Source organism: Camelus dromedarius, chromosome 1 (genome assembly GCF_036321535.1).
Source record: "Camelus dromedarius isolate mCamDro1 chromosome 1, mCamDro1.pat, whole genome shotgun sequence".
NCBI classification, from domain to species: Eukaryota; Metazoa; Chordata; class Mammalia; order Artiodactyla; family Camelidae; genus Camelus; species Camelus dromedarius.
Window position 1 is genome coordinate 60976018 of NC_087436.1, and position 15340 is coordinate 60991357.

Below are 15340 nucleotides of genomic sequence, written 5' to 3' on the forward strand. Positions count from 1 at the left end.
ATTTTTAATGAGCTAGTTTGTGAGAAGAAAGTGGATTCTTGGGTCTGTTTCTGCATTCATCCCATTGCAGTATTTTATTATTTTATTTAAGCATATGAGAAAAACTGGACCTCACGGAGATATGTGGTTGGAAAGGGAAGCATATTTTAATAATTTTCAGGTGATTGTGGATTTTTTTTGATGCTACACCAAAAGTTTTATTTTTTTAAAGGTTAGTTGTGATGTAGACTCTGAAACTACTTAAGTGAATCTTTTTTATTAAAATCCATTGGCCTGTCTTATACTTTTAATATATTATCTTTTATTTTGTAGTATCGTAATTGGTCATTTGGAAAATACTGGTTCATTCAATTATGCAAATTTTTAAATGTTGACATATTTCATTATACCAAAAAAAGTCACATTTGTGAATATCACTGCCGTGTCATCAGAAAAGTCTTTTAAATATTGGGAAGCTTTCAAGCCTATAGCGTCAGATAGAGGTCTTCTAAAATTCTGACTTTTGATCAAAACTTCAAATTTTTAATCATTTTCAACAGATACTTAAAATTGTTTTCCTTAAAGTGAAAATCTCACCTTGTTCATTTTCAAAAAAAAGTTTGCCAGGTATCTAAGTATAAATTAACATAGTGCTAATGTTGGTAGGTTAACATAATTGGTGTCAGTTCTTTTTTCAGGTGAAAAAGATATTCCACAATAAAAGTGACTAGTTCAGAATTGTGCAAGTGCTTTTCTTCAAGACCACAATCTTCACTATAGAACAGAAATCCTTTAACTTCCCATTTTATCATAGAATATTTAAAAAGATGTATACTCAAGGGTCAGTTAATTAAAACTAATCATTTTCACTGCTTCATTAATGTCATTCTTAAGTAAAACTGGCTTTCTCCCCTTTCACTCACGGTGGAGAATATGACTGCTAGTAAAGTTTAGTTCTACCACCTCCATGTATTCAGGTGCCAGCAGTTTTATTCAGTTACTTTTGTAACCATCAGTGCAGATGTCAACACAGTGGAAGAAGCAAATATGTTGTTAGTATTATTATAAGAATAGTTTTCATCCTCATGGAGTCCACAGACTACAGTTTGAGAACCCATGCTTTAAAAAAGTAGGATAAAAATTAATCACAGTACCTCCTTAATATTATTAAATATTCAGTGTTCAAATTTCCCTGACAATTACATAATTTTTTAGTTTGTTGATTTTAATCAGGATACAAATAAGGTCCGTGCTTTATAATTGATTGATACATCTCAAGTTTTTTGTTTTTGTTTTTTTTTTAATCTATAAATTGCCCTCGAACTTTTTTCCCCTGCAGATTATTTGTTGACTAAACTTAATTGTTGGTCCTGGAGGATTTCTTAGTCTGGATTTTGTTGACTGCATTCCTGGGCTGTGTGTTTCTATTTTTCCTGTAAATAGCTAGAGCCTTGATGAGAGGAAGGGTTTGTGTTCTTTTACAGCAATACTTCAAAGGCAGTGTTGTATACTTTCAATATCTAGTTGTCTCTCTTATGACTTTAGCAGCTATTAATGATTGTTACCTAAAACCCTTAATTAAATAGGAATTGCAAACAGATGAGATTCTAATTTTATCATTCCTTTTTCATGAATTAGTTGGAATACTTTCAGAGAAACTTTTTTTTTCCTCTACTGGTTACCTGGTGACATAGTTCATATAGTAAAAGACAAGATAAATGCTTCTTTCCTTTTATTTACCAGTTTTCAAAATGTTGTGTTGGTTGCCTAGTATCCTCCAAAGTTGACCAGTGATTTGTTTTTGGTAATATTAGGAAAAGCTCAGTTATCTTATGTAGTCTGTAATATTAAGAATGTTAAGGAAGCCATCACCATCCATCTGAACAATGCATTTCATTTCACTTCCATGCTGGGAAAACCTGTTCTTTCCATTACGTTTGCCAACATGCATTTATCATTTCAGGCTTGATTGCCTGGGAGACTCATTCATGGAAAAGCTGCTTTATTTAGATTGAATTCTAGTAAGTTAAATGATAGTTTGAAGAGACTCTACTCTGTATTGTGTTTTATGAGGAAAACTATATGCTGTACTTGAGATTCTAATGTGTGTGTTTACTCAGAGGACTTTTTTTTTTTTTTTTTTTTTTTCCCCTAGAGAGGGAGGTAATTAGGTTTATTTCTTTATTTTTAGAGTAGGTATTGGGTATTGAACCCAGGACCTCATGCACACTAAGCATGCTCTCTACCACTTGAGCTGTGCCCTCCCTCCTGGGGACCTTCTAATGCACATCAAATAGTTGGCAGACTTCTCAACCTTCCCACCATGTAGAGAGAATGCAAGGGTATATAAGTTAGAATCTAGTGCTTTTTTTTTTTTAACGAATATCATTTGTTATTTTTGCCTTTAGTCAAAGTGGTGTTGGTAATAGAAAATAAGTACAAAATAGTCTGTTGTTTTTCCCTTAACAGTGATGGTGGCCTGCGTTTTGGAGAAATGGAACGAGATTGTCAGATTGCCCACGGAGCAGCCCAGTTTTTAAGGGAAAGATTGTTTGAGGCATCCGATCCATATCAGGTTCATGTTTGCAATCTTTGTGGAATAATGGCGATCGCTAACACCAGGACTCATACATATGAATGCAGGGGCTGCCGGAATAAAACCCAGGTATGTATAGACCTTACCGACAGTTGATATTTGTTCAAGATATAACCACGCTGGTCTAATCATCTAGGCAGGTTTAGTGTAGTGGAACAAACTGCCGTTTTCACAATTTTCATAGCATGCTTCTATAAGATTCCTAGTTTTAAATGAGGTAAAAGATAATTTGATTTTTCTAAAAACCACTTTAAATTTTACTGTAGTAATTTCTCTAAGCTGTTCATCTTTTGGAAGTAATAAGGCTTTGTACAAGGAATTTTAACAATTAGTTTTTTTTTTTTCTAAACCTTTTAATTTAGAAGGGTGAATATAAGTTGTCTGGCAGAAAAGGGTGAAATACCAAAGCCTGTTAGGAGAAAGAACCACTAAAGGCCAAGGTAGCAGGATGAGTGTTAACCAGCCCACTGACTTATTCATGTCCAGTACCAAGTCTTTAGCTTTTCCTGGGGTAGGAAGCGGGCTCACTTCATTACAGCTTTGCTAATTACCATTTACTTTTTTTTCCCTCCCCCAGATCTCTTTGGTGCGAATGCCTTATGCGTGCAAACTGTTGTTTCAGGAACTCATGTCTATGAGTATTGCACCTCGAATGATGAGTGTTTAACTCTTCTAAAAATCTTTGGGTCTTTTGTGTTTTGTTTCTATGATATGGCTTTTAAAAAGGATTTAAAAATAACAAAAATGTACTGCCTTGTGAGAAAAGCAGTTTATTTGTTTTGTTTAATGATAAGCATGCTCTTCTTCTTTTGTAAATAGGAAATAAATTTTTGTAGATAGTCTTGATGTGTTATCTTTACTTTCTATTTCACTGTGTAAAACCAGTGAATATAACTAAAGTACTAGTGGACTGGATGAAAAGAAACTGGTTACTAGGCAAGAACATGGGCTGGAGTGATCCGTGACTACTTCAGCTATGCAAGCTAATATATTCCGCAGGCTTACAGCTCAGCACCTTCACCTGTTTATTTTAAAAAAAAAGATAATTAGTTACATATATGGACATGGTTGACTTTTAAAATTTGATGTAGTTTAGCGTTTTCAAGTAAATGATGATGTTAAAATGTGGAGATAAAGGATGTGTGAGTAACTGTACACATGATCTGGTGCAGTGCTTGCTCTTTGAGCTGTACGGTGTTAGATGTGGAGGTGATTTTGTTGTACTGGTCTGCGTGTAAGAGATGGACCTTACTACAGAACTGGGAGAAGCACGTTTCACAAACGAGCAAGGTGAGATCTAGTGCTAAGGAACTTCCCTTACTCATTCCAAATTTAAAGTGGAATAATTAGTGGCAGAGCTTAGACTCAGACAACTCTTAGCTACTGCTCTGTTTGTTTCATCACTTGGCTTTACACATCTGGGCTGAAAAGAATCTGACCAAACATATCTTTACTTGACATTTCTTCCTTTCATACCACAGCTGTGATCCACACAGTGGAAATGGTTTTGACAAATGCTGGCAATAAATTTTGTTCTTATTTTTGGCTTAAGGGAAAACCAATTCAGACATCAGTCTAGTAGAACTATATAAATGTAAAGTAGCATTACTCTGACACCACCGGGATGGGTGCTTAAGAGGGAGCTTTTGACAGTGAAGTGGATAGAGGCAGAACAGACTTGGGTACTTGCCAATATACTCTTTCTGGCTTTTTCTTATTAAAAGCTCAAAGTGAAGGACCAGAATTGCCTACAATCATTTCTTTTTTAAATGGAAATTTAAGGGTCACAACACCAAGGAAAATGCTATGAAGACAGAAAGTTACGGGAAATATAAACCATTCCAATTGGTTTGAGTTTTGACTCATACGTGTAAGATAGAGTGAAAGCGTCGAAGTCATAATAATAGCATTCCATCGACCAGCGAATGTTCTTTTGGAGTCGTGCACTCTACATTTTGGTTACATACTTAATGTCCTTCCCTTGTGGATTCCTAACATAGAATTTCATTAAGAGCGATGTCTGATACTTTCATACTTGGTTCTGTCCCTTATTAAACAAAGCACTAGTCATTTTTAAATGGTTGTGAGATTTATTACCTACCTTTTTTCACTGGTATTTCATGTAAGGCATCAACCACTGTAATTTTTGCTGATGCTGAAGCCTGTCCTTGGCTATTGGATGCATGGCACTCATATTCTCCAGCATCTTCCTTACTAAGAGGAGATACCTGTGGGGGGAAAAAAAGGATCTTTAGTTTCTCTATGGCCGTCATCTTTTTCCAGTGGCTTCAGTTAGGTCATTATTTTATAAGTTGCCTAAGATGACCAGGGGACTTATGGCAAAGATACTGCTAGAAATAGTGTAAATCCTGTGGTAGGAGTATTTGGTCTGCCAGGAAGATTCCTACTATGAGGAAAAGTCATGGACAACTTTAGATCAATCACACTGCATAGGTTAAAAACTGGACAGGTGCACATGTCAGTTTGAGGGAGACCTTGGGGATAAGGGTATACGATCTAAGTACTATCCATGCATGTCCATGACTATCAAAGGTCAGGTAAAATAAAGTAACTATTAATAATTGATTAAAATAATGTTTGGGTTATTTAGTTCCCTGTGAGGATTTTGCTTTGAACTCATAGGTTTAAAAAAAAAAAACTGGTTCTTTTTTATTTTTTGGCTGTTTCCAAAACATCCAGTAGACTCCAGCTTTTTTTGTCTGTCTGTTTTTTTTAAGTAAGTTTCCTCTGAAAGAGAACAGGTAGGGCTAGTCCAAAGAGCTGTGGAAGGGCAAATTCTTTTAGCCTTGGCAGTACATCAGGCACCTTGTTGCCAAGTTCGCTGTGTCTAATCCTAAGAGTGAAATCCTTGGCAGCTCTTGGCACTCACCAGCACCCAGCCAGTTACTTCATGCTTTTCTGGGCCACCCCGGGTCTGAATGGCCAGGTTGTCTCGGTCACCAGGCAGGAGTTCTGTCCTTTGAACTCCATAGTGACCCCTTTTTACCTGCAAAAAAAAAAGGGGAGGGGGAGTGTGAGTTCTCTGCACTGAACCATCAACTTGGAAGTGGCTAACATTCCTAGAATTGCATAGGGCATACATCAGACTTTCTAACTGGATTAAACCTAACCATTTCCATGTTACCCTTTCCTGAATATGTATGTAAAATATAAATTCTCTTTTACTTATTCCTATCAGTTTCCCTCTAGGTTTATGTATTTTAAATTAATACATTTTTCTGCATGCTTGGGAAATACAAATTGTCATAATTTCCTGCCACTGGCTACCATCCTTCACACAAGCCCTTGTAAATTCTGCTTCTCAAGGCTGGCACTTGGTTGCCGTACGCCATGTTTGACAAACTATCACCCAGTGCTAGGTCTGATACTTGGGACCTTGGGTAAGAGCCCAACTCCTGGAGCTCTTCCTACAACAGTCTCATCAATGGGAAATAACAGGATGAGTCCACAGCCAATACCATTACTTAGTCCTGACGGCTAAGAGTTCATCAAATGATTTACTAAAGACCTGAGAGCAAAAATGCCTTTCAAATACATGCTGCTGTCATTGTTATGACAAAACTTGCTGCCTATCCCTGTGTGTGTCATGAAGGGATTCAGAAAGATGGAGTAAGAAGAAATTCAGTTTCCTTGGGTTGAGGCCAGTAGTGAATACTGTCCTAATTTCTCTCATTTAAAAAGGCAAACTACATGGGGGAGGGTGTAGCTCAGTGGTACAGCATGTGCTTATTATTAGCATGCACAAGGTCCCGAGTTCAATCTCCAGTACCTCCATTAGAAAAGTAAATAAACCTAATTACCTCCTCCCCCCAAAAAACCAAACATAAAAAGGCAAACGATGTTCATTATGTAAACTGGAAAATATATAAAAATTCCTGGAAGAATAAATTTGCCTGTAACCCCTCCATACATAAACATTTAACATAAATTTCTAGAAATGGAATTGCTGAGTCGTAGAGTATAAATATTTTAAGGCTTGTGATGATAGGTCTGAAAAACAAAGGATAAACAAAGCAATGTTTGTTTATTCCATCCCAGGCTGCCTTTTAGAGTAAGGTTGATGTTTATTGATATTACCTTTGTAATTAGAAAAAAGAATTTACAGTCTCAAATATGGAGTTTCCTTTTCATTTTCTTTTATAATTAAGCAAATCTTGTGTTCAATCAGATCATCATACATAATTTTTTTGGATACTTTACACCAGTGTTGCTTCTCCTCCATATGGTCCCACTGCCACCACATGCTGTTACTAAGCTATTGTCTCAGCATCAAACCCACCCTTTATTTTCTCTGCTTCATGACACCAGGGCTGGGACTCTGCAAACCAAGTGGGATCTAGGCCTGCTCCTACTCCATAAAAAAAAACATCTAGCATTACTGATTCAGAGTGCCTGGTTTTTGCCTGCTTGCTTTTCTCTCTCCTGGGATTTCCCCATATTGTCACTGTTAGAGAAAACCAGGAGTCTTAGTGTTCTTCTCGTATGAATGTTATAAAGACAAAACAGATGAACTCAATAGGCATCTTTTTCTTTCAGTTTCCCAAGTAGCTGGCAGAAAAGGTTCATGCTAGTGCAGATTTTGAAACACTTATTTAAAAATGGTTTTAAATAATGGTTTTTAAGTATTATTTTGATTCAGTGGCTAAACTAATACATCTCTGGTCTTCATTTACTGAATTTCAGAATTCTTTAAGGGTTTTGACCAAAGCAGAAAAACATTACAGCATCGAAATAGTGAATCTTAGCAACTGAGCTGTTGCTCCTCAGCACTCTGCCAATTAACCTGACACACTGTGTACCAAGAAACCGTTCTTGCCAAGTATTTGATTGCAAGATAATTAAAGTGAGTACTGTTAAATGTAAGTAACGTAAAAAGTTTCATACCATGTAGAAAACACACAGAAGTGCAAAGAATTTTTACATGGCCAATTTTTATATGGCAAACTCCTTTACTCTTTTACTTATATAAGGGGAATTTGTTGATGTTTTCAGTTTGAGGGAAAAAAGATGCAGGGTGGGCTGAGAAAGTGGTTTCTAAGACAATTCTACAGATGCGCAGTGGGCTGGAAGTGCCTCAAAGTTTGACCCTTAGAAGTCTGTAAGGCAGAAAAAACTGCCTGGAAGTCACTGCTCACCACAATTTCAACTAGGGGAAGACTCAGAGGGAGGCCCGGAAGTCATCTCAGCCCTCTGGTTGTGTTTTAGCTGCAAAAAGATTTTCCTGAATCCTGCTATTGCAAATAAGCAGTAACTAAGAAAAAGGTGCCAGTGATTACAGAAGCAGGATGGATCAGTCTGATTCCCACAGGTTAAGAAATCTCAAGCATTCACAGAATTGCAGGAAATCCTTCAAAGGATATTTATGCAGATCAGAATATTTGCTGTGTCTTTTTGGTGAAGTTTCAGAAGAATTTTATGATGAAACAGAATACATGTCTGTTAAAAGTTTCAGCTCCTCAGACATTAAACAAATAAAAATCAAAATGGTTGTGTAGGAAAAAATATTTGTAATACATGATAAAGGGTTAATATCTCTAATGTACAAAAAGCCACAACTGATAATAAGAATCAGCTCAATAGAAAAATGAGTAATGGCTGTGAGCAGGTAATTCATAGAAGAAAAAATCCAAATGTGACAATATTCTCAATGTCAAGGAAATTAAAGCAATAATGAGATGATACTTCTACCCATCATTAACAAAAACTACAAAAAGAGGGGTAATGTTAAAGGCTGGGGAGGATGCAGGGAAATGACACCCATATATCACTGGAGAAAGTGTGAACTGCTACAATCCATCTTAGAAAATTATCTATTAAAAGACTAAAATCTTTTGACAAGTCTAGTCATGTACCTTGGGGGAATCTATCCTATGGGGAAAAATAACGCACGTAGGATATGTATACTCAGATGTTCAAGGCAGCATTATTTAAGGTGATGAAAAATTGGAAACAACAGAATCCAGGGGTGGTTTAATAATTATGGTACATCCACACTTGGAATATTACATAGTTCTTGAGAAGCAGACCTGGAGGGGATGCCCATGAAGTATTTCTTAAAAAGGCAAGTTTCAGAGTAATACACCATATTCCCACCTCACCCCACACACTGAGAATGTGTTTGTGGACAAGACAGTCTCTTTAGCAAGTGATGTCGAGAAAACTGGTCAGCAGCAATGTAAATCAATGAAGTTATTAGAGCACGCCCTCACACTATACACAAAAATAAACTCTAAATGGCTTAAAGACTTCAATATAAGACAAGACACAATAAACCTCCTAGAAGAAAACATAAGCAAAACATTCTCTGACATAAATCTTAGCAATTTTCTCTTAGGAAAGTCTAACCAGGCAATAGAAATAAAAGCAAAAATAAACAAATGGGACCTAATTAAACTTACAAGCTTTTGCACAGCAAAGGAAACCATAAGTAAAACAAAACAACAACCTACAGACTGGGAGAAGGTATTTGCAAATGGTGCAACTGACAAAGGTTTAATTTCCAGAATTTATAAACAGCTCATACAGCTTAATAACAAAAAAAAAAAAAAACCCAATCCAAAAACGAACAGAAGACCTAAACAAGCAATTCTCCAATGAAGACATACAAATGGCCAAAAGGCACATGAAAAAATGTTCAATGTCACTAATAGAGAAATGCAAATCAAAACCTCAAATTGGTTATCACCTCACATCAGTCAGAATGGCCATCATTCAAAAGTTCACAAACAATAAATGCTGGAGAGGGTGTGGAGAAATGGGAACTCTCTTAAACTGCTGGCAGGAATGTAGTTTGGTGCGACCATTATGGAAAATAGTATGGAGATTCCTTAAAAAACTAAAAATATACTTACCATATGATCCAACAATCCCACTCCTGGGCATATATCCAGAGGGAACCTTCATTCAAAAAGATACATGCACCCCAATGTTCATAGCAGCACTATTTACAGTAGCAAAGACATGGAAGCAACCTAAATGTCCACTGACAGATGACTGGATAAAGAAGCTGTGGTATATTTATACAATGGAATACTACTCAGCCATAAAAATAATAAAATGCCATTTGCAGCAACATGGATGGACCTGGAGACTGTCATTCTAAGTGAAGTAAGCCAGAAAGAAAGAAAAATACCATATGATATCACTCACATGGAATCTTAAAAAAAGAGGACACTAATGAAGTCATCTACAAAACAGAAACAGACTTGCAGACATAGTAAACAATCTTACAGTTACCGGAGGAAAGAGGGTGGAAGGGATAAATTTGGGAGTTTTGAGATTTGCAAAGGTTAACCACTACATATAAAAATAGATTAAAAAAAACAAATTTCCTCTGTATAGCACTGGGAACAATATTCAATACCTTGTAATAACCTTTAATGAAAAAATATGAAAGTGAATATATGTATACATATGTATAAAAAAGAATGTGTGTGTATACATTTGAGCATGAGTAAGGGAATCCTTGAGCAAGAAAGATGTGCTACCTTCTTTGAATCTCAGTTTAACAAGTGAGAATTCTAAGATTCATTCATACCTAGAAAGCATTTCTGTGCTTAAACTGGATTTGACTGGTGATCTTAAATATGTCTTTTTCTTTTTTTTGAGTAAAAGTAGATTTATTCAGAGAGATGCACACTCCATGGACCAAGTGCAAGTCATCTCAGAAGGTCAGAGAGAGGGACCAATATATCTGTGTTCTTAATAGTTATAAGGTTGTAAGGAGAGTGGGGAGAAAACAAATGGCCTCTTTAATTCTTTGGGTCAGTGACTTTCAAAGTGCTTTGAGACGGCCCAAGTAGTAAGAAATACGTTTTGCACTGCAATCTGGAATATACAAGAAAAAAAGTCTTATGAAATACCTTTACTAAATGTACCTTTACTTAAGATATTTTCTGTTGTACTTTTTGTTTTTTAAGAAAATGTTGGTTGTGATCCCTACATTAACTGCAAGATTCACTGAAGGGTCATGGTCTGCAGTCTGAAAAGCACTGCTTTAGGTCATGCATGTGGCAAATTACATTATGAAGGTAGAAGGTGCTTGACAGTTGGGTTTTTGCTTGTTTCTGGCGAGTCTGTAGAATTTTTTTTTTTCCCCGTTTTTCCTCACTCCTTCTCTTCCCACCCTCCTGACCCCCCAGTTGACAAGCCCTCAGGGAAGCCTCACAGGATCCCAAAGTTTAAAGGAAAAGATTCCTGAGGCAGATTTATTCCCTGGTATGTGCATGCATTAGCTGGAGGGATGGGCAGAGCAAGGACTAAAGAAATTATTCAAGGCAAGATATGCCATTAAGGTCACACGCCCTGGGACACTTGGGTCACCCTGGCTTCTCATTGTGTAATCCCTGGAGAACTGCAACAGCACTTTTTATGGATACTCTTTGGAAAAGTTGTTCCTCCCCCTCTCCACCCCCTAGAACAAACCAGCAGCCTCCACATAAGTAATGAGTATCAGCAGCTTTCGCTGAAGGCCAGGAGGAACACAGTGCATTTTTGCTCAACTGCTCCTGCCTTCCCTTAAAAAAATAGTTTACTGAGGTAAAATTTCATATCTCCCTTTAGGAAAGCTGTAGTACAGCTAGTACCATCTGCACACACACCCTCCCCACCCCAGTCTGGGTCACTCTGACTTCACTCCCACCAGATGGCTCCATGGGAGCACCACATCTCTCTGGCCACATGGGGGAGCCAGAGTTTGGCAGGTGACCCAACCTGGGTCATAGTCCTTCGGTGGGAATTTTACAATGCAGCAGAGTGGGGCGCCCTTTTTCCTCTGTGATTTCCATACATCACGTAATATGTGATCTTGGAGCTGCCAGTGACAATATCACCTATAGCACAGGAGGAATCTTTCTGAAGTAGAAGGAAAAAATGAGACCCCTACATTGACAGCAAAGAGTCAAGAGTTAAGAATTCTGACCCCACTGTGTACCTGGATCCAGCTGCCCTTGAGGCTGGAATCATCCCCCCACCACTTTTTTTTTTTCCCTAAGCTAGTGTGAAGTGAGTTTCTCCAATTTGCTATAGAAACAGCTCTGACTGTGGGAGCCAAAATCCCTCCTGGAGTTCCAGAAGTTGCTCCTCTGGTCAGATACCAAGCAAACAAAATAATCAGGAGAGACCATCACCCATCTTCAAGCTTGCTGGAGAAGCAAACCAGCTGAAAAGGGGTGTCTGGTTATGCCTTTTTGACTTAAACTATATTTCCTCTTACTAGCATGAGTTGGATGATATTTACTCCATAGATTGCTGTGAGGCTTAAACAAGGCAACATGTATCAGGGCAATAGTGTAACATAATGTACAGTATGGCTGTGAAGTATTACTAGGTCTGGCAAATGTTTTCTCTTCCCTCCTACAGACATTCTGAGAATGTGCTGTCCTTCACAAGTGGAGACAGTTTTACAAGATAATGCCCCTTGAAGGAAAACATTTTCGGAATCAGTAGCTACTAGCATCTCTTGAGTGTTAATTATGTATCTGACAATGAGCCAAGTGATTAAGCTGCATTACTTTGTGTAATCTTTACAAGAATTCTATGCTACTTTGATCATATGGAGGAGAAGCCAAGGCTTAGAGCACTGGCATTTTCCCTCAGGGGACACTTGATAATGTCTGGAGACATTTTTAACTGTCACGATGTGTGTGTGTGTGTGTGAAAGCCAAGGATGCTGCAAAACAACTTACAATGCACAGGGCAGCCCCTACAACAAAGAACCGTCTGGCTCAAAATGTTAATAGTGCTGATGCCGAGAAATCCTGGCTGTGAGAGAACTCAGCTGACCTGGCTAAGGAACTCACATTCTTAACCACTATGCTATACTGAGACCTACGCCTGCAGGCACACACACGATCTCACACATGCACGCACACATGCACACACACACAGTCAGGAGGGGATGGGTGTTCAGCATCATAGTTCTTCCAGTTCTCAAGACTCCCTGCTCCGGACTGCTAACAAAAGCAGAGCAGCGATTATTCTGGAGGTCAGTAAGATTGTGTGTGATAGACCCAGGACAGGTGTCTGGAAGACTGTCAGGAGGCCTTGACTTTGAGGAGCAGAAGGCAATGGAACAGGCTGAGGATTTTAGGCTTTGCGCAGTATAAGAGGAGCTCACCAGTCTAGGATGTCTTCCTGAAATCTGAGGCACTGACCTTGTTCCAGATGAGGACGGGGGTTGGGATGCCGATGACCTCACAGCTCAGGTACACTTGTGCGCCACTGACGTTCCAGATGTCCTTGGGGGGCGTCACAATGGAAGGACCTAGAAGATGGCACAAAGCCAAATCATCTTTTTAAACAGTCGTTAACATCAGTCAGCGAGCTAGGAAGTAAATACTGGATTATATTTAGGAGGCTGTCCCTCTGCTGATTCTCTGAAGCTAATCTCAAAGACCAGACTGGCTTCCCCCAGCCGCCAACAGGATTTGTGGCTACACTTTGGTAATACATAGCATACATCTTGAAAGAGTCAGAAAAAGTTAGGAAGAAAAATTTATTGCTTACAGATTTTTCTTTCCCCCCAAATCATGCTTAAATGAGTTTTAATTTACCAGCTGTTTTGGTTATCTGGGACTTTCCAAATAACAGAGTGGAATTTTACTTCCAAAATATTAAATGTTTTTCTTTTTTGTTTACCACCATTTCTTTCGGGATGGGATGGGGCAACAAGCAACCACTCCTTGGGTGACGAAAGAAAAGAAATATCTCAGAAGATTTCTGCAAATGTGCTGAATACCCAAAAAAGACGGCAGTCCCTGCCGCCAGCAGTTTGGATCTAAAATTGACAAGTCAATAGTGGTAACGGCAGGGATGCCAACTTTCACTGAAGAGAAAGGCATGGTGTGCTGTGTGTGCTGGGAGGCTGGAAGGAGGCACCTCTGAACAGAAGTGGCCTGGGAGTCACGGAAGAAGGTGGGAGTGTCCTTCCCAGCTCAGACAGGGAGAAGCAGTGACAGGTTTACTGTGTGTGACCAGGGCCCCAAGAAGAGGGCTCTTTCCCAAGGTTCTCAGTGTCCACGTGCCTGGCAGGGAGCACTGGCTGCTAGAGGCACCTGTCAAGGCACTGCCTGAACAGAGTGACCAGTATGAGACCACCCAGGGAGAGCCCAGAGCTATCTGTACCTCCCCACCTGCCCCACTTCTGGAACACATCCCTAGGCCTTCGCTCTCATGCCCCCTCCAGTAAGAAGGCCCTTATGCAGAACCAACATCAATGATGTGCATCCTTTTTGTTACTGAAGAGGTCCTGGGGTTAAATCTGGCCCGTCACTTGTTGCATGGCTTGTAAGTGGTATTTATGTTTTAAAATGGTTAGAAGTTTTTAAAAGAAGGATATTTCAAGATGTGAAAATTATCAGAGGTTCACATTTCAGTGCCCATAAAATGAAGTTTTACTGGAACACAGCCATGCCCAGAGGAGGCAGTTGCAGCTAAGACTGTACAGTCTAAGATATATTACTATTTGACCCTACGTAGAAGTGCTGGTCCCTGCTCTTATCAGTTGTGGGGTGACCAATGCCTAAATAAGACATTACAGGAACGTTTCAGGACTTCGATCCTTTATGCATTACCCCAGACAGATGCAAATAAACCCACTGGATAATTTCTGATCCAGCTCTAGAATGTTAACATTACTTTTTTTTTTTAATGTATTGAGTATAGTTGATTTACAATGTTGTGTTAGTTTTTGGTGTACAGCATAGTGATTTAGTCATGTGTGTGTGTGTATATGTATGTATGTATATATATATACACACACATATTCTTTTTTATATTCTTTTTCATTATAAGTTATTGCAAGATACTGAATATAGTCCCTGTGCTATACCATAGGATCTTATTGCTTATCTATTTTTTATATAGGAGTTTGTATCAGCTAGTCCCAAACTCTTAATTTATCCTGCCCCCACCTCTTCTCCCTTTGGTAACCATAAGTTTGTTTTCTGTCTGTGAGTCCATTTCTGTTTTGTAATAAAGTTCATTTGTCTCATTTTTTTAGATTCCACATATAAGTGATATCATGTGCTATTTGTCTTTCTCTGTCTTAGTTTACCTAGTATGATAATCTCTAGGTCCATTCATGTTGCTGCAAATGGCATTATTTTATTCTTTTTCATGTCTGAGTGGTATTCCATTATATAAATATACCACATCTTCTTTATCCAGTCATCTGTTGATGGACATTTAGGTTGCTTCCATGTCTATATAGTGCTGTTATGAACATTGGGGTGCACGTATCTTTTCAAATTGGAGTTTTCTCTGGATCTATGCCCAAGAGTGGGATTGCTGGATCATATGGTAAGTGTATTTTTAGTTTTTTAAGGAATCTCCATGCTATTTTCCATAATGGCTGCACCAAACTACATTCCCACCAGCAGTGTAGGAGGGTTCCCTTTTTTCCACACCCTCTCCAGCATTTATTGTTCATGGACTTTTGAATGATGGCCATTCTGACTGGTGTGAGGTGATACCTCATTGTAGTTTTGATTTGCACTTCTCTGATAATTAGCAATACTGAGCATCTTTTCATGTGCCTATTGGCCATTGGTTCATCTTCATTGGAGAAATGCTTGTTCAGGTCTTCTGCCATTTTTGGATTGGGCTGTTTTCGTTTGTTATTGAGTTGCAGGAGCTGTTGAAATGCAACACTACTGAAGTCTACAGGTGTGGAAAGAGCTGTGCTTGCTCACTGCTTTCTGCTGAGGGGCCAGCTCCCCAACATCAGCAGGAGCAGAGTCAGGT

General features: G+C 38.6%; 2 protein-coding genes across 2 annotated transcripts in view; one reads left to right on the forward strand and one right to left on the reverse strand.

Annotated features, from left to right (window-relative positions):
• The window catches only part of POLR2B (RNA polymerase II subunit B), a 44184-nt gene extending 40767 nt beyond the window's left edge, over positions 1 to 3417 (forward strand). Inside the window, exons 24-25 of the mRNA XM_010983379.3 lie at positions 2449 to 2644; positions 3153 to 3417. Coding sequence (XP_010981681.2) covers positions 2449 to 2644; positions 3153 to 3242 — 286 coding nt within the window. The 3' untranslated portion in view covers positions 3243 to 3417. The remainder of the gene's footprint in view (positions 1 to 2448; positions 2645 to 3152) is intronic.
• Positions 3326 to 15340, reverse strand: part of IGFBP7 (insulin like growth factor binding protein 7) — a 68249-nt gene continuing 56234 nt past the window's right edge. The window contains exons 2-5 of the mRNA XM_010983378.3: positions 12751 to 12860; positions 5466 to 5582; positions 4677 to 4803; positions 3326 to 3596 (exon numbers count right to left, since the gene is read on the reverse strand). Of these exons, the coding sequence (XP_010981680.3) occupies positions 3577 to 3596; positions 4677 to 4803; positions 5466 to 5582; positions 12751 to 12860 (374 nt within the window). The 3' untranslated portion in view covers positions 3326 to 3576. The remainder of the gene's footprint in view (positions 3597 to 4676; positions 4804 to 5465; positions 5583 to 12750; positions 12861 to 15340) is intronic.